Source organism: Lytechinus pictus, chromosome 5 (assembly GCF_037042905.1).
Source record: "Lytechinus pictus isolate F3 Inbred chromosome 5, Lp3.0, whole genome shotgun sequence".
Lineage (NCBI taxonomy): Eukaryota > Metazoa > Echinodermata > Echinoidea > Temnopleuroida > Toxopneustidae > Lytechinus > Lytechinus pictus.
Genome location: NC_087249.1, coordinates 46,928,084 through 46,954,421, shown reverse-complemented (window position 1 = coordinate 46,954,421; position 26,338 = coordinate 46,928,084). Strand labels below are relative to the sequence as shown.

The 26,338-nt window shown below is 38.1% G+C and overlaps 1 protein-coding gene across 3 annotated transcripts in view; it reads right to left on the bottom strand.

Annotated features, from left to right (window-relative positions):
• LOC129261175 (restin homolog) overlaps positions 1-25,965 on the bottom strand; it is a 34,700-nt gene extending 8,735 nt beyond the window's left edge. The window contains exons 1-18 of one of the 3 annotated variants that reach the window (XM_064099103.1): positions 25,842-25,965; positions 23,795-23,839; positions 22,586-22,671; positions 21,356-21,426; positions 19,719-19,979; positions 16,771-16,827; positions 15,410-15,561; positions 14,941-15,064; positions 13,413-13,530; positions 11,817-11,922; positions 10,948-11,167; positions 10,187-10,356; positions 7,125-9,720; positions 6,389-6,498; positions 5,808-6,108; positions 3,925-4,155; positions 997-1,151; positions 25-168 (exon numbers count right to left, since the gene is read on the bottom strand). In XM_064099103.1, the coding sequence (XP_063955173.1) occupies positions 25-168; positions 997-1,151; positions 3,925-4,155; positions 5,808-6,108; positions 6,389-6,498; positions 7,125-9,720; positions 10,187-10,356; positions 10,948-11,167; positions 11,817-11,922; positions 13,413-13,530; positions 14,941-15,064; positions 15,410-15,561; positions 16,771-16,827; positions 19,719-19,979; positions 21,356-21,426; positions 22,586-22,671; positions 23,795-23,830 (4,938 nt within the window). In that variant the 5' untranslated portion in view covers positions 23,831-23,839; positions 25,842-25,965. Of the gene's footprint in view, positions 1-24; positions 169-996; positions 1,152-3,924; positions 4,156-5,807; positions 6,109-6,388; positions 6,499-7,124; positions 9,721-10,186; positions 10,357-10,947; positions 11,168-11,816; positions 11,923-13,412; positions 13,531-14,940; positions 15,065-15,409; positions 15,562-16,770; positions 16,828-19,718; positions 19,980-21,355; positions 21,427-22,585; positions 22,672-23,794; positions 23,850-25,841 lie in introns of all 3 variants that reach the window. The other 2 variants (XM_054899236.2, XM_064099104.1) reach the window with 2 other exon arrangements.
• Positions 25,966-26,338: the final 373 nt, after the last annotated feature.

Sequence of the window (26,338 nt, the reverse complement as noted above, 5' to 3'; positions counted from 1 at the left end):
AAAAGAAATTGATGACGTGCTCACCTTTGAAGCTGGTGCTTTGAAATCGAACTGCTCGCTCTTCCTCTTGCGAGTTGAGCTCCTGGTACTACACTCCACATCCCCCGTCAACATAAGACTGCTCCGACGAGTATCACAGCCGACCTGCAGATCGGTCTCGGTGATCTCCTGTAATACAGTAAAAGGTCAGATGTCAAAGGTCAAAAGGCATGGATCGAGTCAAACGATAGTGTGGGGTAGCAATTAGGGGTACACATTTGCCTCTTCGATCTCTACAGTGAGATTGAATGAGTGACAAAACACATGTATATACATGTATTACAACAAGGGAATAAAACAACCAAGCTTATTTCACTAGGTGTTTTAAGATGAAGTATTTTACAGGGAAGGAGAGTCAATCTCCCCACCCCCTGCCAGTTCTCAAATGCAAAAGGTGTAATCAACATGAAATTTTGCACATACACAAGCCAAGTTTAAGGGGGGTCACTGTAGTTTTTCATCAACAAAATCTTTGGTGATATATATGAAATTATGCAAATCCAATGCCTGGTTTATTTCGCCAACATGCAAGAACATAATGTGCGGTGACTTTGCAACCTCTCGTATGATTCTCGTAAACTTGGTACCAAAAGATGAACAAAACTTGAAAAAAAAATGCATGTCTCAAAGTAAGATGCTACAAATTACAAATTATGTGCAGGAACTCTTTGTTGGTTTGGGTTAAAAGCAAAAGGGTGAAAGGTCAAAGCGGGAATAAACAAGAAATAAATGGGACAGACAGTCAGATGATCCCAAAACATAATAATGCTCCTAGTGACCACTTTCAGTGGGCAAAGGCATAAAAATCTTTGAGAAGCAAAAGATTATACATTGACCCTAATAAGACTGGGGTATTTTGGAGGTTGTATTTTCAGCTGTTGATTGCGCAATCCTGATTGTGACAAAAATATTCAAATTTATTTTTCAGTAAGGACATGGTTTCGGTGGTACATGTACCTTTGGTGCCCTTGTCTGTGTCTCAACAGGGTAGGATGTCCGTAGGTGGGGCCTGCAGAGGGTGTTCCTTCGCTGAAGCTCTGCCAGACGATCTTCCCAGTCGATATGAGCAGGTTCCTCCTCACCGCAACCCACCAGGAAGAAGCCGCTCGGTCCTGTCCAAAACAACCATTCATAAAATCATTAAATGTTGATCTCAAAACAAAGAGTAATAGAGAGACCGGAGGCCAGGTGCACGAGGAGTTGCAATTAAAGGACAAGTCTACCCCAACAAAAAAATTATTTGAATAGAAAGAGAAAAATCCAACGAGCATAACACTGAAAATTTCATCAAAATCGGATGTAAAACAAGAAAGTTATGACATTTTTAAGTTTCGCTTAATTTCACATAACAGTTATATGCACATCCTGGTCGGTATGCAAAAGAGGGAACTGATGACATCACTCACTCACTTTTTCTTTTGTATTTTATTATTTGAAATATGAAATATTCTCATTTTCTCCTCATTGTCCTATGAAACAAAGTTTCATTTCTCACTGAACTTTTGTAGTTAACCCTCAAGCTCCCGGGGTATTTTGATTCTTGTCATTCCCGGGGGGGGCCATTATGGCCCCCCCTTAAGATCTCGGCCGCCGATCGCGCGAGCGACGCAAAAATTTGCACGCTGGTAGTGTGTGATGTAATCTACAAGGCTGTATGGTAAAATTTTCCAAAATATTGAGATTTTATTTTATATGAATTAATTATGCTAATTTATGCATAAATCATACTTTTTGCTCTAATTCACTAAATAAAGCTCCTAGAATGCTAATTGTTGGTAAAAATATTCTTTGTAGCATTCTTAACAATCGCAATTAAAAAAAACTTCAGTTTGGAAATCAATTTCTTATGTATTTTATTGTTTTATGAATTTCTTATGTATTTCTTTGTTTTTTTACTTTTGGTTTTTTATTGTTTTTTCAATGGAAATCGTTCCAGACTTAATTCTGATCATAAACAAGCCAAAATTAATTAAGTTTAATCAGTAAAAGTAGAAATAATGATACATTTATGAATTTTGGCTAAATACACTATTTGCATTGGATTTGTACATGAAATCACGTTTATGAGCAATTTTGGGTCTGACATGCACTTATATAATGTTGCGTAATGTCGTAACCGCGTACCCGGGCGTCACAAATTTGGTCTCAAAATTTGCGCGAGACTTGAAAGTAAAAAGTCAGTGAGCGGCGAGGTAAAAAAAATTCGCGAAGCAGATATATCGCGAAAATTGTCGAGGGGGGGCCATTATGGCCCCCCCCCCGGGAGAATTAGGGTTAACATTGCTTAACATTATATGGTTCATTCAAGTTGGTCCTTATTGTCAAATCTGTAAAAATTGAAATATTGTGTAATTCAAACAATAAAAAACAAAAGAAATAGTGAGTGAGGGACATCATCGATTCTCTCATATGCATGTGACTAAATTGTGCATATAACTATTTTGTGAAAAATAAGCGAAATTTCAAAATGTCATAATTTTCTTATTTTACATCCGATTTCGATGAAATTTTCAGCATTTTTTTTCCTGATTTTTCTGTTGATTCAAAACAATTTTTTTCTGAGGTGGACTTGACCTTTGAAGATATTGGCCTGTATTTCGAAGTCTGGTTTAACTTAGGCCATGGTTTTACTCTTTGGTACAGTTTATGTTGTTCAGTAGTGAACACCATATCTCCGAAGTAGCCATACTTACCTATTCCCTTAAATGACATTCGATCGCCGCGCTTGAATACACTGGCACAAACAAACTTCTCCTGTAAAAGGAGAAGAGTCTGTGATGCAGACTAGATGATGGACTAGTGAGCCATTCCATTATTGACATCACGGAATAGCAAATTTTCTTCAGTGGTCGTTTTGTTTCAACAGCATAACTAGAATATGTTTGGTCATGTGATGCTATCTAAGCCAATCACTAAACAGGATTTTATTTGTGTATCACAACTTTGTGATGCCCGGGTACGCGATTTCAAAATTACGCAACATTTTGCACGTGCATATCAGAGCAAAAATTGCTAAAAAACATGATTCCGTATACAAAGTAAATGAAAATTGTGTGTTTCAACTAAAAATCATGAATATTTTTACTTTGATTAGTTTAAATGGATTAATTTTATGCTATTTATGATCGCAAAAGGGTCCCCGACAAAGTTCATCAGAAAAAATGATAAAAAACAAAGGTTTGAAAAAACATAAAAATACATTAGAATTTATAAAACAATAAAATACATAAGGAATTAATTATATTTTGGCAATTTTTTGCAGACAAAATTTGTTAGAAATGTAAAAATTGATACTCTCACCAAAAATTACCATTCTATTAGCTTTATAAAGTGAGTTAAAGGCAAAAACATACACAAAAAAAACCTAGGGCAAATTTCATACGCTTATTTGCATAATTAATTACTTTAAAAAATACAAACAACTAATTTTTTAAAAACTTTACTATACAGTCTTGTATCTCACATCCGGCTCTACGCACATGCAAATGTACGCGGTGATTGCTCAATCAGTGGGCAAGATCTGGGGGGTCAATTTGACCCCCCCCCCCCCCAAGTATATCCTGGTCTGAAATAGCCCAGGTAAAATAGTAAAATAGGGTTAAACTGCAAACACAAGTTAAAATTCAGAAATTGTTTAAATATGTAATTGATATGAAACAAACATGGATCTCTTCAAAGTCACTCTGACGTGTAGCCAATGATATTTCCATTCCTGCAAATATGTGTGCGATCCATACGCACATTCTCTGCAGGCAGTTCTGTACAGATATCATTGAAGCATGGGTAGACTGGCTTTTCATATGTGAAATTTGAATTATATTACTGAAATATCATCAAACTGTATGATTGCAATGTTACATGAAGTCTCAACTGGGAAATATTTACCGGTTGTACGATGGGTGTCAAGGGTGTCCCTTCGGTTGGAAGCCGAGAGTTGGGCGCTGCTCGCCTCCAGCTCGTCCAGGGTGCGGGCCACGTTATCAGGGAAGTCCACTCCGAGGCTATTCAGGCTACCACCAAAATCATCAAACCTGGAATCGAAGTGCGATTCGGATCTGGATGTGGATCTGGATTCACTGCGCTTGCCTGATAGAGTGATCTCTATCCGCGTGCGACCTGAAATTCAGAGAAAGTTGATTGTAGTTGCAGTAATAATGAATGCAATTTATGAGGCGCCATATCCATCTCGTAGGAGATGCTCAAGGCGCACAAGTGAAGGGGGGAGCAAATAAAATTACAAGTAACAAAAAATCAGGTAAGTTTTTAGCTTAATCATGAATTTTTCGACTTTCGACACACTTGCTATACTGGATCTCTTGTGGGAGGTAATTCCATAGCGAGGGACCCGCAGAGATAAATGCCCTTTCCCCCAATATGTTTTACATTTTGGAACTGTAAGAAGACCAGAGTCAATGGAGCGTAGAAGCCTAGATGGTGGGTAGGTGTTAATGAGAGCAGTGTTGTACTGTGGAGCAGAGCCATGAACTGAGTGATATACCAGCAAAAGGATTTTGAATTTGACACGTTCACTCATGGGCAATCGATGTAGAGATTTAAGACCAGGTGTGATATAGGTAAATTTGTTATGAAGGGTCACTATACGAGCAGCAGAATTCTGTAGCTTTTGTAAACGAGTTAATTTGGGACTGAGGAAGATTTAATAAGAGTGCATTGCCGAAATCAAGACGAGATGAGATCAATGAATGCACGATTTTCTCTGTTGCGTTGAGAGTCAAATAATTGAATAAACTTTTGACAATGGAGTTTATGTGAAAATCTGTAAAACCAAGATTAATTGTCACTATACCAGCGTAGATCTTTACTTATAAGCGGCAAAGATCATATTTTAGGAGTATTATATAAACTTCCCAACACGAATAATGATCTCGTTTTAAAAGAATTTGAATCATTACTTACATACATCAGTTCATATATTTGGGGAATCTAATATAGATTTATTGTCAAACAATCAAATTCACTTGAACCACTCTTGCATAAGGCAACTAGAATAACAAAGCAAAAAGCTACTCTCATTGATAACATTTTTACAAATATTGATTGCAATATGATTTTTTGGGGCATTATATATTCAGATATCTCAGTTCATTTACCTGTTTTTACTTTAAAAAATTCTGAAATTAGCCAGCATAACAGATCACGGGAAAAAAGACATGACACCAGAGTACTTTGTAAATATAATCCTGGTAAAATTTCCGCCCAACATAATGTACCACCACATATTTGGATATTTTTTGTGATCATTATTATACAAACAAACTACCTATATTCTTATCAACGAATCTTCGTCTTCAGAACATAATAAGTCGTCTTATATTTTGTATAGTGTTAGTCCTCACTTCATGTTTCTCTCTCTATTTAGTTCTCTCCCCCCCTCTGGTTTTCACCACCCCTCACTCTTTCTCTCTAGTTCTCCTGTCCTTTAATTTGATGCTAGCATCATTGATTGTATTCTATTAGCCATTGTATATGTATGTATATTACATTTTTGGACATCGCTCTCAAGCTCATAAAGCTTATGATGATCCACTCATGTATACCTGTTATTTGAATGATTATACAAATGATAAATGTTATGTAATGTTGACAATGATGTATATGAATAAAATCAAATCAAACCTCAAAGCAGTAACTGTCTCTCTCATGTAAATTGGTAATGTTTTTAAGTAATCTCTCTTTATATCTTCATCATTGGCCTGATAATTGCTCTAATAGCATGACAATGGCAGTACCTTTGTTGGACAACTTACTTCTTGTTGATCTTGTGCTTCGGACAGACCCTGTAGATGTGAGGCTGACGACTGACCCCGCCCTCAAGTCATGGTCAGTCTGAAGGTCATCCATCCTGAGGTCACTGTCATCGTGACTAATCCGACTGACCGCTAGACCGTCCAGACTGTCCACGCTATGGTCCACCGTCGCATCGTGGGTGAGGTTGAGGTCAGGGTGGCCAGGGGGCGTGATGTCGGTGATGGAGTTCCGGGTGGATGAGGGGAGGTCTTGGTTGGGAGTGGCCGACCTGAGACGTTCTATCTGCTCTGAGAAAGCAATCTGGGCCATTCAAAAGAGAGAGAGAGAGAGAGAGAGAGAGAGAATTGACCAAACAGTAGCTGTATAACTTAAACCTAACCTAAAGTGGGTTCCAATATGACATCACAAGCAGTCATGTTGAGAGGACAAACAACGAAACAAATAAAGAAAAGGCACAAGTTCATCCCAGATGAATTGGAATACTGATAGATTCATGTGGTGATAAAGAAATTATCAAGTATGGTAGCGATAGAGAGGCTTTAGAAAGACAACCGCTGCATACACCACATTTATTACTAACCTCCTGGGCATGCTGGGATACACGTGCTTCATTATATTTGGCTCTAAGCTCTTCAACTTCCTTCTCAAGGTCGGCCACGCGATGCTGGCGACTCTTCCCATCTGCTTCATCTAGATCAACGACAACAATAACAAACAGAATACAGGGCTAGTACATGAAAGTCTACATGTGGGACCACAGTATGTACATTATCAGAGTCCTACATGTAGACGTTCATGTAGGTCCATAGAGTGTGACATCAACTGAAAACAATCTTTCAGAGTAAAGAACAAACGACATATTCTTCATTTTTCAAAGTATAAAAAGAATTCAAGGATATATGGAAAAACAGATGGACATTTCACTCCATACATATCCCATCCATGTTTTCAGGTCAAATACAGTCACATACATGTATAAAGGGTTATTTTCTTCAATCGTACAGTCTTTTCAGTATCTCATTACAGGAGGTGGAAAAGTAGATTGCCACGGGATATAAAGGTCAATGCAGTTATCTGTCAAAGCATAGCCAATCATGGCAAAAATCTTATTTGTTTTTTGTTTGGTGACATTTGCTCCTGTCTCAATATCTCAGAAAGCAAAGGGTTAGCTAGAGTTTTTAGCTCAGAATAATGTCAAGATAAGGATTAAGGTTTATTTAGTTTTTAAGGTAAGGTCTTAGGTTTGGCTTAAATGTGTAGATTTTCCATCGGAGCAATTGTCGCCGGAGCAAATGTCATGAAACTGTTTTGTTTACCTTGTTCACTTTTCTCCTCAAGCACCTTGATCTTCTCTTCCCACAACTTCTTGTTCTCGCTAGTTGTCTCCAAGATGTCGTGCATGTTCTGCACGTCCTGTTTCAAGCGGCCGTTCTGCTGCTGCAGTTCTTCAACCTGCTTCATGGCCTTCCGGACTTGACTCTCTCCTTCGCGCTTCAGCTTCTCCTCGACAAGGCGTAGGTGCTCCTCTTTGTTCTCCACATTCTGCTTCAGGACCCAGTTGCTCTTTTGGAGATCCTTAAGCTCGGAGCCGGTTTTCTCCAGACGGGAATCCACCTCTCGCTTCTGCACCTCCAAGTCCCTGAGGCGGAGGAGTAGATCTGAGTCTTCCTTGTCCAGGTCTTCCTTGAGGGAGCTGTACTTTTGCTCCAGCATCTCTATCTTGACCGAAGCCTGACCGAGCTCTGTTGTAATCGCCTCCTTCTCCTGCTTCATCTTCTCCTCCGTGACCAGCCAATCTTCCAGCTTCTTATCCAGATCTTGCTTCAGGAGGTGATTTTGCCTTTGCAGATCCAACACCCGGGTGCCCATGGTCTTGAGTTTGAGTTCGTTCTCAGTGTTGTCTTCTTTGATCTTCTTTTCAGCCACCCGCAGGACTTCGCTGCCACTTTCCAAATCCTGCTCCATCCTCCTGCTCTTGCATTCCAGGTCTGTGATGCGAGCATCAGCCTTCTGGAGTAGGGAATCGCTCTCTTTGATCACTGCCTGCAACTCATTTTGAGTGTCTTGCAAGTATTGTTCTTTCTTTATAAGCTCAAGGTTTAGAGAGTCATTCTGAGACTGGAGCTTCTCAAGAAGATCACGAGCTTCAGAGAATTGGGCATCTTTCTTCTCTCGATCTTCTTTCATTTTGGTTTCCAAATTTAATGTGTGTCTGCCCTTTCCCTCCAAGTCATTCAATAAAGCATCAATTTTGGTCTTGAGATCTTTATTCTGCTTTTCAGACAGTTCGTGGAATTTTTTGTATTGGGCCTCTTTCTCCTCCCCTTCTTGTTTCATTTGCATCAAGTTTTGCTCTTTCTTTACAAGCTCAAGGTTTAGAGAGTCATTTTGAGACTGGAGCTTCTCAAGAAGATCACGAGCTTCAGAGAATTGGGCATCTTTCTTCTCTCGATCTTCTTTCATTTTGGTTTCCAAATTCAATGTTTGGCCGCCCTTTTCCTCCAACTCTTTCAATAAAGCATCAATTTTGGTCTCGAGTTCTTTATTCTGCTTTTCAGACAGTTCGTGGACTTTTTTGTATTGGGCCTCTTTCTCCTCCCCTTCTTGTTTCATTTTCATCAAGTTTTGCTCTTTCTTTACAAGCTCAAGGTTTAGAGAGTCATTTTGAGACTGGAGCTTCTCAAGAAGATCACGAGCTTCAGAGAATTGGGCATCTTTCTTCTCTTGATCTTCTTTCATTTTGGTTTCCAAATTCAATGTTTGGCCGCCGTTTTCCTCCAACTTTTTCAATAAAGCATCAATTTTGGACTTGAGTTCTTTATTCTGCTTTTCAGACAGTTCGTGGACTTTTTGGTATTGGGCCTCTTTCTCCTCCCCTTCTTGTTTCATTTTCATCAAGTATTGTTCTTTCTTTACAAGCTCAAGGTTTAGAGAGTCATTTTGAGACTGGAGCTTCTCAAGGAGATCACGAGCTTCAGAGAATTGAGCATCTTTCTTCTCTCGATCTTCTTTCATCTTGGTTTCCAAATTCAATGTTTGTCTGCCCTTTTCCTCTAACTCATTCAATAAAGCATCAATTTTGGTCTTGAGTTCGTTATTCTGCTTTTCAGACAATTTGTGGACTTTTTGGTATTGGGCCTCTTTCTCCTCCCCTTCTTGTTTCATTTTCATCAAGTATTGTTCTCTATTTACAAGCTCAAGGTTTAGAGAGTCTTTCTGAGACTGAAGCTTCTCAAGAAGATCACGAGCTTCAGACAATTGGGCATCTTTCTTCTCTTGATCTTCTTTCATTTTGGTATCCAAATTTAATGTCTGTCTGCCCTTTTCCTCCAACTCATTCAATAAAGCATCAATTTTGGTCTTAAGTTCTTTATTCTGCTTTTCAGACAGTTCGTGGACTTTTTGGTATTGGGCCTCTTTCTCCTCCCCTTCTTGTTTCATTTTCATCAAGTATTGTTCTTTCTTTACAAGCTCAATGTTTAGAGAGTCATTTTGAGACTGGAGCTTCTCAAGGAGATCACGAGCTTCAGAGAATTGAGCATCTTTCTTCTCTCGATCTTCTTTCATTTTGGTTTCCAAATTCAATGTTTGTCTGCCCTTTTCCTCCAACTCATTCAATAAAGCATCAATTTTGGTCTTGAGTTCGTTATTCTGCTTTTCAGACAGTTCATGGACTTTTTGGTATTGGGCCTCTCTCTCCTGCCCTTCTTCTTTCATTTTCATCTCCAATTTCTGCATGTCCTCCTGGAGACCTGAATACAATGCCAATGCATGCTGGAGTTGTGCCTCTGCCTCCTGCTTCAGCTGCAGTACTTGATCGTTGGCTCCGCTCAACACCTTCACTTCCTGCTCCAGTTCAGACATGCGATGAGTAGCAAGTGAGTATTCCTTCTGGATCTCTTTCAGTTTAGTCTGTACAAAAAAAAATACAATATCAAAACTATATACAAACAATACTTAATAACATCAAGATAATATACAAAAGTATATACAAACAACATACAACAATACAAAGACAATATGCAAGCAATGTACAAACAATACCCAAACAATATAGAAACAACATGAAAGTAATATGCAAACAATATGAAAACAATATATCTAAAAAGGGTCTTGTTCTTGAACTTGGAAACAAAACCAGAAAGCATTCCTTTTTTAATGCATTTAATTCAATATCTGTTTTTTTTAAAGTATTTGTATGTTGTCATATTTTGCCTTTTCACTGAAAACTGTTGGAGACATTTTGCTTTCATAAGTACATAACATGAATAATCTTTTTTTTTTTACTGAAAGAAAAATGTAAAGCATGGAAACGGTTCGCTGAAAGCAATTTTTTAATTGCGAAAAACTTAGAACCCGCAAGTCATACTCTATTTACCTCATATGTCTGAGCAGTTTGGCAAGCTTCTTCGTACAGGCTTTTCATCTTCTGGTGGACTTCGGGACGGATCCAGGTCATACGGATCTTCTCTAGCTCTAGCTCCAGCTCAGAGACACGCTGCTCAGCGATGATACCCAAAGACTCTCCCTCAACAGGGCTCGTTGAGGCTGAAAGGGAAAATATATCAACATTATGATGGGGGATGTTGCAAGCCACTTGGAATCGATAGATCAATAATTTAACCCTATCTAGGCCGGGGGGGGGGGGGGCCCCTCCCCTCAACTCACGCAATATTTCCTTTTTACCTTCAAGTCTCACGCAACTTTTGAGACCAAATTTGTGATACCCAGGCACGCGGTTACGAAATAAGGCAACATTGTGTAAGTGCATGTCATACTAAAATTGCTCAAAAACGTACATATCATTTACAAAGTCAATACAAAATCTGTTTCATCTTAAATTTATAAATGCAGGCCTCTACAAATTTTTTTTTTTCAACACTTGCCCAACGGGGGGGGGGGGGGGGGGGGGGGGGGGGGACCTAAAGCCCCCCCCCCCCCCCCGGACTTTAAGCTTGTAAAAAAGCCAAGGTAAGTCATAGTTATGTACACAGCTAAAACATGAATTCCATTTTGCAAAGGCAAATTCAATGAATTGTTTTCACTTTAAAAGTATAGAACCAAAACGGATTCTCCATTTTGATTGAGCGGTAAACGGAAAATCACTGCAAATCCCTAAATTGGCAGCTTTGTCATCACCTTGCATGAGCTGCTCCTCGAGCAGGGCAATCTTTTCCTTGTACATCTGCTGACTGGTGTCCATCATGTAAGTCAGTTCCTGTCTCTCTTTCATGGCGCACTCCAACTCGTCCGTCAGGCGGCAGTTCTCCCTGTGGAGCTCGCCGAGATTGAGTTCCGAACGACGCAGCCGGACCCGCGTCTCCTCGAACTGGTTCTTGATAGCGCTGTGGTCTTTCATCTGTGTGTCATAAGGGGGTTCCAGGAAAAGTTATTGCAATCCTCTTATCACATATATCAACATCTAGGGTACTTTTGCTGGGATATGCACTTCTGGATGCAGTTTGCACTGCAGCTAACCAGCATGACCATTTACAGATAGCTAGGTCAGCCGATTGTGAAAGTGCAAATTTCATGGTTTCTCTTGCTCAAGCAAATTGAGAAATCATCACTGAGAGGGATTTTGAACAGTCGAGGTGTTCCTAGTGCTCACAAACAACGATCAGCCATTCGCACCGGAAGTACCCCTCACAACACATCCAGGTACTTGGAAGGAAATGTTTGCTATCCATCCATCCAACCACCCACCCACCCACCCGTCCATCCATCCATCAACCACACGCCCACCCACCCACCCATCCATCCATCAATCAATGAGGAATTTACCAGATATTGAAAGATTGTTTATTGAATTTGAAATTGACCTTGGTCTAATTTTGATGGTTCATACGGCTCTCCATTTTATATTACAAGAAGTAGGAATACATGTAGACACACTAGGCTCTTCATTACGTGTGAAGTGATACAATAGTGAGAAAAAAAAGTATGGCACAAAAAACAAATGGTAGTAGATGTAGGTAAATTGGTATATCTATCGAGAGAAATCTCACCATGTGCTTGAGTTCTTGTCTCTCTGAATGCAACTCCTTATTCTCTTTCTCTAGGTGTGCGTTGTCGGTCTTCAGCTCGGCTTTCTGCTCCAACAGCTTCCTCAATCTACAGATATCAATCACAAAGAAAAAAAAATGAAATAATTTTTTTTTAAACTTTGGGAACAATGTTGCACATTCGTATTAATCCCATTCCACAGAGAGCAAGACCTCTGAAAGACTGCTGTAAGACCATGAAACTTGCTTGATCTTTTTTTAAAAGGTCTTTCAACAAAGATTGCAAAGATCTCTGAGCACTTCACGATTCCTGATGGATCTTTCAGTGGTCTCCATGATATCCAAAACCTTTTGAAATGGTTCAAAACAGTCTTTCAGCGGTTTACATGAAAATGGTATTTTGATTGTCTTTCAGTGGTCTTTCAATGAGCTTTCAAAGTTGGTCTTTCCATGAACTTTCGATCTGTCTCTCAAGATTTTTGTGGAGATCACTGTAAGACTCGTGAGAAATCGTTGAAAGATCATTGAAAGACCTGGCAAAGTCCATGGAAAGAATTCTGAAAGATCACTTGTTGCATAAAAGATCTCTGAAAGACTGTTGAAAGATATCTATAGGATCACTTTTTCGGAGTTCTATGAGGGGTCTTTCGGAGCCATTCCAAAGAGATGACAAATTTCAGAGATCTTGGAGACTGCTGTAAGACCTTGCCAATTTTTGGCCTTTCAAAGGTCTGTGGAATGGGGGCCATAATAAAAACAACACCTTCCTTTCTCCTTGTGTGCAGGGGATACTACAAAGGCTACTCCAACATTTACAAATTATCGCAAAATTACTGATTTTAATAAAAAAGTTGCATGTAAAATTCAATATTTAATTTCAACATGAATTGACACTTATGTTCCCACAATTAAATACAGAAGGAATCAATTTCACAAAATTCTGATACGGAAAGTGGTGAATGACGTTACAACCCATGTGCAAGCCTACTTTCAGCAGCTGACAGCGGCCCAATGTGGAGATCTTATTAAGCCTAATGCCCCCATCACCCCTAGCTTCCTCTGCCTCCAAGTCTTTTCAGGGTTGGATCTCATGTGTAAAGGCCACCGCAAACCTTACAACCCGACCGATGTACGACTGATCTGCGACTGACTGAAGGGAGATGAATCGCGAGGTAGTCATAATCCTCAACACCGCAGTCTGATTGGCTGGAAGTTGGAATGACCTTGCGATCCTTACGATTTTCCTTGCGATTTGTCTCTGACCGGTCTGCGACTCGAAGCTGGCAAGAGCTGTGACGTCACATTTCCCTTCACTGTCGCAGACCAGTTGTAGACCAGTCGGGTCGTAGGGTGAGCGGTGGCCTTTACAGTCACACAGACACCAATGAAACCTACTCCAAACCGACCAATGGTTTGTCATCGGAAAATAACACAATCGCTTTGGTCAGTGCAGCCCCGTAAAAGAAATCTTAGCAATTGATCTTAGAGCTGATTTGTACGATTGATCATACACAATAACCAATGCAATTAATCCTAGAAATCAGCCCACGATCAATCGCTTAGCTTTGTGTTACAGGGCCCTGGATACCATGGCGTTACCTGGTGTTTTCTCTCGTACTCTTCTGCAGTTCCGCTTGAACCGCTTGGAGTTCGTCGACCTCATCCTTCAGCTTATTCAGTTCTTTGACCTTCTGATTCAGCTCACGCAGCTGGCTGTCTGTAACACCACATATCAATTATAAACAAGGTCTCATATCCATTTCATTTTCATTCATTTTGCACAACTCACACTAAGTCCAATTAGACCAAATGGTATATGGACTGAATGGCTATTCGACCAACTGGTTATTAGATGAAATGGTGAGAGGACGAATTGGCAATTAGACCATGTGGATAATGGAGGAACCGATGGTAGACCAAATGACAGTAGACGAGTTGGCAATTGGATGAATTGGAAATAAACCCTACGGACTGACCTCTCACTGGCCGCGGATATTTGTGTGATCTTTTAAAACTGGATGGATTCTCAACTACACAGTCTCTGCCATTGACACATCAAGAATATTCTACAAACTGAACTTCTACAATTTTCTAACTCTGTGAGCTTTGATCTCTGACCTCATATCCCCCAAATCTAATCATATCATCATTACTCCCTTAACCCTAAAATGGCCGGGGGGGGGGTTGAATCAACCCCCCCCCTCAACATTTTCTGCGATCATTCCGCCGCGCGAATTTTTTTGACCGCGCCACTCGCAGAGTTTATACTTTTAAGTCTTCCGCATCTTTTGAGACCAAATTTACGACGCCCGGGTACGCGGTTCCGAAATTACGCAACATTATGTAAGTGCGTGTCAGACCAAAAATTGTTCCAAAACATGATTTTGTGTACAAAGTCAATGCAGATTGAGTTTTCTCATCTTATTCATAAAGATATGATTATTTTTACTTTAAACAGCTGAAAGCAATTGATTTTAGCATAATTATGCTTAAAAAAGCTTTTGCAATAAATCTGGTGAAAAAAAACAAAGAAAAACAAAAGGTTGAAAAACAATGAAATACATAAGAAATTCATAAAACAATAAAATACATAAGAAATTGATTTCCAAACCGAAGTTTTTTTCAATTGCCATTGTTAAGAATGCTACAAAGAATATTTTTTACCAAAAATTAGCATTCTAGGAGCTTTATTTAGTGAATTAGAGCAAAAAGTATGATTTATGCATAAATTAGCATAATTAATTCATATAAAATAAAATCTCATTATTTTGGAAAATTTTACCATACAGCCTTGTAGATTACATCGCACACTACCAGCGTGCAAATTTTTGCAGCGCTCGCGCGATCGGCGGCCGAGATCTCAGGGGGGGGTTGAATCAACCCCCCCCCGGCCACAGAACAGCCAAAAAAGCCCGGCCTAGTTAGGGTTAAGAAAGCATAAACCGAGATTGAAGTTAAATGCTCAAATGGTTCATCAGCTATCACGACAGTAGAATATTTTGCGGTATTTCATTATTGCGAATATGAAATATTTTCAGGTGTACAATGACCTCTGCAACCTTTGAGCTCTGTCATTCCATGAAATTAAATCAGATCAAGCCTACAGAGATAAAAGTGAGCAAGTTACCTTTGTTGCCGATGACAGAGTTTTTTTCCACAATCTCGGCTTCAAGATCCTGCCTCAGAGCTGTCTCAGAAGCTATCTTCGATTCCAGGCTACGCACTCGATCGTGGAGCCTGCGATTATTCAGCTGAAATTAAACAGTACGATGAAATTTCAGGGGTGAGTGATCACAAATAAAATGAGCTGGAAAAGAAAGGGCTGAAGAGTGTTTAAAAAAGCCGATTCAATTGAAAGAGACCCCATACTTTTTGTACAGAGGAAAGCTAAAATAAGTTGAAATAAAGCTGAAAATTAAAAGCAAAAATAACCGAAACTCAGCTGAAAAGCTGAACTCTCATATCCTTGAAATTTGCATGCAACTCAATCAATCCAAAGTTAAGAATGAAGTCAAATGGTTTCACCCATGTGGTAGTAGACTTTCTGAGAAGACGACCAACTGTAGATCAAGTGAGTATATAAACAACGGACCTACCTTGCTGACCATATAGGGAGAGTTGATCAGGTTATGGACTGGAGACATGGGAGAGTTGGAGAACGCCGACGAAGAGGACACCGTTCTTGGGACAGGAGTGCCCGGCTCCATCGGGGTTAGGACACCACGGGAAGAGTCACCTGAACTATCCCCTACAAAAAAAAATTGTATTGGGATACAGTCAACCTTAATAATTACCAGGCTACCTGCCCATGATAATGACATGTACAAATCATAATTACATGCGCACTCTCTTCTCTTTCTCTTTCAAATATGCGTTTCTTTTTGTTCATCATTATTATCCTCAGCAAAATTATATGCTGCATAATATTACTATATTACAGAAGTTTATTAAGGTTTTCTAGTTCACCAATACCCATATACATGTAAATCATTAATTATAATTCTTCATATTGGTAGTTCCTGAACAAACTGTTGTGATAACCGATACAATCACCAATATAAGTACAGATTAAAAATACAGTGAATTATATACCTTTATGATATCTATCATACATTTATGTTTTCATTCTGGAAGTGCATGTATTCATGAACGAGATGCCAGCAATTGTGTATGTGGGTGGGGATGCAGATGGATTAATGGTATACACATTGTAGGCCTATGTTTTTTCCCTGAAATTTTGAGTGAGAACTGATTAGTAGAGTGGGAAATGATATCCATAGAAATGATATGAAAGGATATAGACACCAATTAAAAGAGAATGAAACCCAGAAAACAAGTTAGCTTGGATGAAAACAGAAAAATAAAAGCAACAAATCAATGAAAGTTTGACAAAAAAATTAACATTTGAGTGTTCAGATTACTATTTTAATGAGGAAATCCTCCCTTTGGCAATGCGGCAAACATGTGTGATGTCACACTTGTACAACTCCCCTAGAACTTTTCTACATCCATACTATGTAGATCAGGGGGGGGGGTATGTGAGGAGGGGTCTCATAAAATATAAGATGGACAAAGTACTTGTAATATCTTCAGAATGAGCCAAAATAGATGTTTTGGGGTATATTTCAGTGTATAAATGGGAGAGTTTTACCTGTGTGACATTACAATTCTTGGTCGCATTGCCAATGGGAGGATCTCCATAGCATTGTAATGTTGATTTCAACATTCAAATTATGCTCATGACTTATTCATTATTTGTCCAATCGTTCTTATATATTTTAATTGATCTTATTGTCCACAATGATTATTTCCAACTGTCCCTCAACGTTCATTTATCTTCAACCTGTTGTGTTCCGGCTATTAAGGTTAGATGAATCATGGATTAGAGCAAAGTGCTACATGTAGTATGGGACAATGCGGATATAAGCCCATGCTACACATGTAAATGCCTCACTACCTGTCTGGATATTTGCAGTCGGAATAAACTCAACAATATTTGTAAGTGGCGGGCAACCTAATAGGAAGAATATAACAAACACATTGTACATCATGAAAGCTGCTCTTTAGTTCATAGCCTACAGATAATTCGCAAGAGAATGTAGAGCCTCACAAATCACAGAAAGCCCATCAATCTAATGAAAACCGAAGTTATGGAAATGCATTTCTTTTGCTTCATATCTTGAATATTCAACCGATTTTTTAGTTAACATGGGAATGAAGTACATCTAAATTTCCCTCCCCCCAAAAAAAAAAACTTATTGCACTCTTGATTTCAGAATCCAAGCATTTCAGAAACTTCATTCTTTCTTTCGCTTCGTGCAGCTCAATGTTGAAAATCAAAAGGAGTTTCAATGTATCACAATTTAAAGTTTTAGTCCTTTCTTCTTTAAAAAAAAGATTCTGGAAATATTATTGCAAACACTGAAATATACATGCTTAATATAAAGAAGATCCAGAAAACAATCTACATACGTACATGTACATGAATTGTAAAAGTACCGGCCGCACAGAAATGTTGTTAGTGCTAACATTGCGCTAATTAGGGGCTGCTGTTACAATTGGTAATGTCACAGCGATAGTAAGAAGTCTTGTCCAATGGACCCACTGCCTACAAAGTTGTTATTGCAATGTCTTGATGTATTGACACCTGTTATTACATCTATGGTTAACCTGTCTCTGTCAACAGGACAGTTTCCTGCTCAGTGGAAGCTAGCTTTAGTTAAACCACTTGGTTTTGAAACAGAATTTAGTAATTTGAGACCTGTTAGTTATCTTCAGTACATCTCTAAACTAGCTGAAGGCGCTGCTACCCATCAAATTCTTTGGCACCTTGAATCTCTTGACAGTCACTTCTGCCAGTTAATCAGTCTGCATATCGAAAATTCCATAGTACTGAAACAGTCCTCCTTAGAATTAAAAGTGATCTCTTAATGTCCATGGACAATCAAAAGGTCTCATTGCTGCTTCTACTTGATAGACACGATAGACCACTCACGCTTAATAGTTGAAACACTTCAAAATAATTTTGCAATCAATGGCAATGCACTCGAATGGAATAAATCCTATCTTTCAGAGAGAAGGCAGTCAATCGAAATGGATAATACTGTGTCAGATGTATTCAAGGTGCCTTTCGGTGTACCGCAGGGGTCACGTCTCGGCCCCATATTGTTTACTATGTACACAAGTAGACTTCTTACCGATATCAAAAGAGAGTTTCCCAGTATCACTTCCCACTGCTATGCAGACGACACACAACTATATTTATCTTTCTACCCAAATGCATCATGAGATGATAAATCATTAGAAGATTGTGTGGCATATATCAGAATCTTGATGCTCAAAAATAAGTTAATGTTGAATGATCGAAAAACTGAAATGTTGGTCATTGGTACCCCACGTCAGGTTTCAAAATTTGGGGGCTATACTATAGTTTAATTGTTGGCGATTCAGTTATAACTCCATCAGATAATGCCAGAAACCTTGGTATAGTCTTTGATACACACTTAAAGGGATGGTCCGGGCTGAAAATATTTATATCTTAATACATAGAGTAGAATTCACTGAGCAAAATGCCGAAAATTTCATCAAAATCGGATTACAAATAATAAAGTTATTGAAGTTTAAAGTTTAGCAATATTTTGTGAAAACAGTCGTCATGAATATTCATTAGGTGGGTTGATGATGTCACATCTCCCCTTTCCGTTTTCTTATGTTATTACATAAAATCACAATTTTTTCATTATTTCATACTTGTGTGAATAATATGTCTCCCTTATAATGAAATAAGTTGCAGCAATAAATATCTAATGCACTAAATCAGTTGTCAATCCAATTTTTCTAGATCTTGGAGGTAAAAATTTGAATAAACCTAATTTCATATAATAAAATACAAAAGAACAAGTGGTGATGTGACATCATCAGCCCACCTAATGAATATTCATGACGACTGTTTTCACAAAATATTGCTAAACTTTAAAATTCAATAACTTTGTTATTTGTTATCCGATTTTGATGAAATTTTCGGCATTTTGCTTAGTGAATTCTACTCTATTTATTAAGCTATAAATACTTTCAGCCCGGACCATCCCTTTAACCATGGAATCACAATCCAGTCAATCAACAATGTTTGTAGATCCGCTTATTTCATGATCTATAACTTGAGACGTATTCGTAAATTCTTTAATCAGGCAGCATGAAAACTATTGTTCATGCTTGCATCACAAGTAAACTAGATTAGTGTTCTCTATGGATTACCTGATTCTCAAATAAGCAAACTGCAGAGAGTGCAAACACATGTGCACGTTTAATATGTCGTCTTCCCAAATTCTCTCCAGTCACCCCATTATTGAGAGAATTACACTGGTTACCTGTCCGGCAAAGAATCACATTTAAGATCCTAATGATAGTCTTCAAAGGTCTTAATGGTCAGGCCCCAAGTTATATCTCAGATCTCTTGAAATTGAAATCCCGATCTCATGACCATCACCTACGTAGCTCACAAGATACACTCACACTGCAAGTACCCCCACACAAGACTAAAGCAACACTAGGAGATAGGTCATTTCTGATGTCAGCCAACAAGTTTACATAATTTCAAGTTAAAATTAAAAACCTATCAATTCTAATAGTATGTACAGCACCTAGGAAGCTCTTGCAGCGCAATAGAATATATAGAAATAGTTTTTGCACTATATAAATGCATATTATTATTATCATTAGCGATGCCTGAAGTCACACCAATGCATTATTTACATCTTGGATCAACGTTTGACATCACAATCAGACAGATATGACTGGGTTTACTGTAAGCGCTCTTTTCAGCGCTAACAATGTTTCTGTGCGGCCGGTATAGAAATTTGGTAAAATTAAACAAAAATCTGCCTAGGTCCAAAGGCCTTTCCTCACCTCGTCGATGAAGAATATCTGCAAAGTCTGTACGGAGTTTGTGGCTACTCTCTTGGACCACAATATACTGGATGATTTCCTTCAGGTCATTCTGGGTCAAGAGGTCAAGCTCGGTGATGGCATCCACAAAGATCTTGACCTTCTCACTCTGAATGGCAGCACAAAGCAGCAGGGCGGTGACCTTTGCCACTTCCGAGATGCTGGGGCCATTGACGATCTGGGAGAAGTCCACCAGGAACTTGAGGGATGATTGATAGAACCCTAGTAAAGGGAAAAAAACGTCCATGTAGAAAATACACGAGAGTGACGAGCAATTTCGCCTTCAAAACAACCAAAATCACCCCTAAAATTTGCAAAATGGAATGCTTTGGGGCGACCATCTTTCCTAAATTTGCCCAAGATCTGCCACAAACAATATTCTACATGCAACAGAATGGGATTATCTTCTCTAGCATACATGTAATTGCTTTTTTTTCTTTTTTTTCACAATCTGATAAAAATACAGGTACAATAGCATAAAAAAACACATTCAATTTTTTTTTTCAAAAATACATTCAAACATGAATACAAAAGGGTACATTATAAATAGAGTAAATAACAGAAAGTGGTGGGATTAACAATAGGCCTCAAGACCTTTCAAGGGTCAATGTTTTGCTTGTTCAGCAAAAGTTGTTCTTGAAATGAAAAAGCCCCCAATGTTGCAAACAAAAAGGCCCCTAAAAATAAAAAATGAAACAAACAATTATTTCCTACCCTATGGGGTACATTGATATAGCATGTTATAAGCCAGGTGGTACTTCACAAGGATTTAAACATGTGAATGACTGAAATCTGCTCTTAAAAGTGATGCTTACACAGAAATTTAATTAATTTTAACTTTACAGACCAGAAAGTGAAAGGATTACATGTATCTCGTTAGATATCAAGATTACAATTGTAGTATTTCTTGACTTTTTTGTTCATAACGAGTGCACGCTACCCCTACTCCTAGGGAATAATTCACCTGAACCCTCAGAGATATTCTCATTGATAGTGGACTTCTTTGTTTAGAATATATTATAAATGAAAAGTGTGCGAAAGATCAAAGGAATAATGAGCTACCCAAGAGGTGATCACTTCCATTCAGTGTTATAGCTAGTGGACTGCAGTGGTCGGGCCCATCCGGCACAGAAGATTTCAAATGAAAAGTGTTTCAAAACTAACTCCTTTTAAAAGAGGAATTGCTCTTGCGTTCATTCCCATCTTTAGACTTGTTCTATTTGCATAATTTACATCAAATATTCTTATATTTGATAAATATTTGTTTATTTTCAAAGATTTGCTAAGGTCAGATGGTAATTACATTGATGTTCGTTCACTTTTGGCTTTTAAGTTAAGACCGCTAACTCAGCCTGAAAAAAAATGTTGTAATTCTGTGAAATTGCGACCACCACTAAAATGGGTCTAGCTAGAACACTGCTTCCATTGAAACATGAACAGCATGTCCGAGGAAAAACAACATGGAAAAGGGCTGGAAAGGGTAGGTGCGGAACAGGAATAGCATGCCAAAAACAAAAAAATGAGAAAATAGCCCCCTAAATAACAATGACCTGCCCTGATGTCTTCTGCAAATAATAACAATTTTTTTTTTAACTTACCTTCTAAATACTTCAGAATGAAGCGATAGCATTGCATAGGATTATCACAGTCTGGGATTTCTTTTTCCGAACTGCAAAGGTTAAAACACAAAATCACACTTGAATTCACATTCTAGTGCCATTTATACAAAGAGTTGCAATTGATTCAAGTTAAACTTAAATTCAGATTGATCTCAAATCATACATCTTTAATGTAGAATTGATAATATCAATTAATGTAATATCATGTTTTTACTTTTAACCACTCACAACTCATTACTGTCATACATGTATCAAATAATAAAGGCTTGGTCCCACTGCACTTACAGAGAGGATATAAAACGGAAAAGAATCTTGCCATCCATTGGAAAACGTTATGTATCCGTAGTGGTCTCTTTGTATACGTGTTTCATACGCTCTATGTCCATCGAGCATCCGTCTGTGATTTCATCGTTCGCCCATTTTGTCCATTGTCTGGAGCGGATGAAAACGGATGGAGCCACCCCGTAATTTGCCTTGTCCCCTGTATCCGTTATGAGTATGTTTTGTGTCCGTCGGCCAGTGGGACCAGGCCTTTACATATTAAAGCCTGTCTATAGTTTTAGTAAAGGGTCAAAATTTTGAATCCTACTCCAGCATGATATGACATTCCAATCTTAAAAACTTGTAGTACTTAGCTGTAGCTGTTTGATCTTTTTTTGAATTGCTAATTCTCAATCATATTATCAAATTATTATTATTATTATAATTATTATTATCATATATTCAAATCGGACATATTTAACACCCATTCTCTTCTCCCTTGACGATGTTTTTATTTTCCTTTAAAAGGGCTGTTTGAGCATTCATCTACAAATTTAGGGATTGGACATCTAGAAGTTTCAGTTCAGACAGATTTTATCCTGACATTTTCTGTCAAGTTCATGCTTTGGAATAGGTTTTATACAAAATAGAAAAACCATACAGATAATCTTTATTGTTCTGGCACCCAATCAAAATAAATTTTCATGTAAAATAGCAAAATTCATCCTCTAAAACACATTATTTTATAGAGATCTCAACAACACAATTGTTTGAAGGCAAACACATCCACATAATCTACTAAATAATTGGAATAGCGATAGCCACTTTAAGCCTCATTTTGGGGGGATTTACCAAAACACGAGACAGGGCTTAATCAACATTATTTTGTAAATTCTCATGAAATTCTTTCCTTCTGTGGCTGAATTTGAACTGAATACTTATCCTTACAGGATTTTAATCATGGAGATGAAATGCCTCCCATCTTTCAACTGATGTAATGATTCAATGACCTCTCCTACTCCGAGTGAGTTCACCTAAAAAACAAAAACAAAAACATAAAAATAAATCAATGGGGAATTACCAATGGAAATGTTGATACCTGGTGGGTGTTAGATTAATTTAAACGTAATTTTCAGCTGCGTGCAAGCAATACATACAACCGCATATGTCAGACCATGTGCATGGGATGCCCACAACCGTGTATCATTCAATCAGATTATGTAATAAACATGTGAATGTTGGCGTTTAAGGATGACTCTAAGTCACCCTTAACTCTTTGTGAAATACATACCAAGTACACACCATGTACTCCATGCAAAGTCCACGGGGCCTGTTGCACAAAATCAAGCATAAGTCCCAAATACGCCTTTTGAATGGTTGACAATCAAATAATATAGATGCAACTCTTTTTGCAAACAGTGCAACAGGCCCGATGTCTCCGCTTTCTAGAATTCCATGTTCTTCAAATCGCATTCTGTTTTCTACAGTAACATCCAATAACATACAATATGAGTGTCAGAGCGATTTTTCAATAGAAGAATCAATAAGGCTTATCATGGTAAGCACTATTTTGTGGTGTTCCATGTTTAAAGGGATGTTTGCATGCAATTAGTCTACTGGTACCAATGTAGTCATTAGTGATCTAAGGATACAAAGTCATAGAAACTCATTGCACAGCTGGCTGATAATTGAAAACATTTATCATGTCTGCATATATTTGTTGACCTTACATAAAATCAAATGATTGCCTACAAATACAAGTAAGTTGAAATTTTTCAGTCCAGGGCACTGAAACACAAAGCTTAGCGACTCATCGTCTGGCTAATTTTCAAGACTGATCATACATGTACACAATAATCAATGCAATCAATCATAGAAATGATTAATCACTAATCTCTGTTTTAAATATGGGGCCCTTATAATGCAAATATATTTTTGTTTATCTCCAGTCAAAAATCCTCCTTTAATAGTCGTACAGATATCCATGGTCCAAGGAGATTAGACTTGGGTATCTTGAATCATTTTCATAATTTGCGCCTAAGAATTTTTCACTAGATAGATAGTTTATTGTAATTATTGTTATTTCATTATTATTAATATTATTATTATAATTATTAAAGCAAACTAAAACTCATCCAAGGAAGTCTTTATACTCACAAAATTCAGCAAGCTCTTCACTTTGCCTGGATCCATTTTTCTCTTCTGAAAAAACCGAAAAGAAAAAGTAACAAATTGCATTTATTTTTTTCAATATCTATCTTTGTTGATGGCGATGTACTGCAGCTGAACCTAAATTGTAAACAGATGAGCAATTCTACAGGCATGATAGGAACAAAGAATTTTATTTCATTGAAATAAAGTTTTAATTGAAATTGAACATTGAAGAACTCTCCCAGAAGGCGTAAATGCTGTCCTGGAGAGGGTTGTGATGTGTCTTCTTGTCGTATTCTTGGTGCGCAATATACATGTATGGTATTGGAGAATGGAGACTGAACACTTTTCAGAAATTTAACACAATACTTCCTTGAAATTTATTGGACTTCCACCATAAATCAACAAATACAAAAAAAAATCATCTATGTAATTTTTCATCTTCATTTTACGTTGCCAGCTTCTGATTACACCTCACATCGCATGTGAAATATTTTGGTCACTTTCTTAGCCGAATCCCTTTCTTAGAAGGATGTTGCAATTGCAAAGTTCTGCACTAAGCATCTAGGTCTATGCCATGGAATTATTTTTGTTGTGTAATATACAAAGTCAGTTGGTATACAGTACAATCACTATATCCTTGGTGCACTGCAAATTCAACACAACTTGTTTGATGTTTTAGAATGTTGTCGTTGATCTTTCTCCACCAAGGTTGGCAATTTTTTTTTTTTTTTTTTTTAGATAACAAAATTGCACTTAATTGGTAAAAATCTGATTTTCTTAATTTAAATCAGATTTTATTGCATTTTTTTGTTTATATTTTCCCCCCCTTTTTTTTTTAACGAAGTGCAAACACCAAATATATAATCCTTTACACTGACATTAAATCAATATCATACATTTCACTACTAAAATCATCCTATATATTTTATAAATAAATCAAGTCAAAATAGAATTTATAGAAAATATGAACGTCATGAAGATGCTGACAATTTCTGATGTGTCTGCATAGAGAGCTCCTACTGACTGGTTCAATCCTGGCCTTGTTGATGAACTGTCTTGGTACAGCTAATGCTACACTGTACATAATTGGTGTTCCTAATTCAAAGCTCTTAACATGAAATTATCAATTTCTTTGGAAGAATTCCATGACTCTGAGATAGTGAGACTTACGTTCTCCAAAGAAGAACATTTTTGGTTTTCAAGTCAAGGACTGAAGATCATAATTTTTTGTAAAATAAAACTGAATTTTCATCAAATAACCAACAGATGACGAAGCAGAGACAACAATAAAATAGAGAACTATAAACTATCAAGGCACAGACTGGAACTTCAAAAAACGAAAAGTTCTCTCCTTCTACCCCCGTCTCGATCGGCCATTTTTGTTATGAATCGTAACAAAATGGCCGATCAAGACTGGGCCGGGGTAGAACTAGAACTTAAGCCTTAAGGAGAGAACTTTTCGTTTTTTTTGAAGTTCCAGTCTGTGCCTCGTTGTCAGGAAACTGCCACCCGTTAGACCTTCATCCATATAATCGTGGTAAGTGCATAATTTCTGTTTTCACAATTTATTTGGAGAAATATTTAGACCATAAATCACGCTAGTCCCGTGAGTATGGTCAAATACACGGTATTCGGTAAGCTCCAGTCTTGGGTTGGGCTCCCGCCCGCACAGCGGGCGGGAGTTCCCTGACCCTGGGTTAACTTAGAACTTAATAAGTTAAGCACACACACACAAAAAAAAAACACTCTAAGCTCTGGGTTAACCTCTGTTCTCGTACTAGTGTGAGCCGAGTGCCCCCAGTCCCAGTTGCTCTAGGCAGCGACTGAGCTGAGCGAGATTTCGATGGCGATCACGCGGGCGCCGGGCCGGCCGACCGACTGGCCATGGCCTGTGGCTGCACTGCACTGCAGTTAGAATACGGTACCGCCTTACCGGAAGATCTAACGTCCACAAAATCAACAAGCATGCGTTACAAACTAAATTAAACTAGCAAAATTATCTAAGGTATGAAATACACATTGCTCATCCATGTCAAGAGGAAAAACTTACGAATAGCTTAGGCTTTGTACATCTCAAACTGGGAAAACCTTCATCCTCTCAGACTCAGATCACATCAAATCTAGCGGTTTGATTACAGGTCAAAGGTCGTCGGCAGCGATGACCAATCAGATTCGGCTACCGGCCACCGATATATAAAATTATCCTAATTTGATGATGGCGCTATATCAATTATCACATGGCCCTATTAAGGGCCGGCCTTGAATTATCACAGGTTTTTAAGTCGATAAAATTAAAACATTATTAAATTGGCTCTTTTCTATTTTCTTTCAGAAAGAAATGGTAAGAAAATAAAGAATAAGAAGAAAAGACAGACGCACTCAGCCCCCGCTCACAACAGATAATCCCCCTCCATACCGTTATCATGATGGATGATGTGTTACTTATAAAATGATTATTTTATTTTATTTTGTCAACAACAAAAAATATCCCCATTTTGCAGATAGCACAATTTAGTGCTGCCCCTTTTCCCAACCTGTTTTCTTATC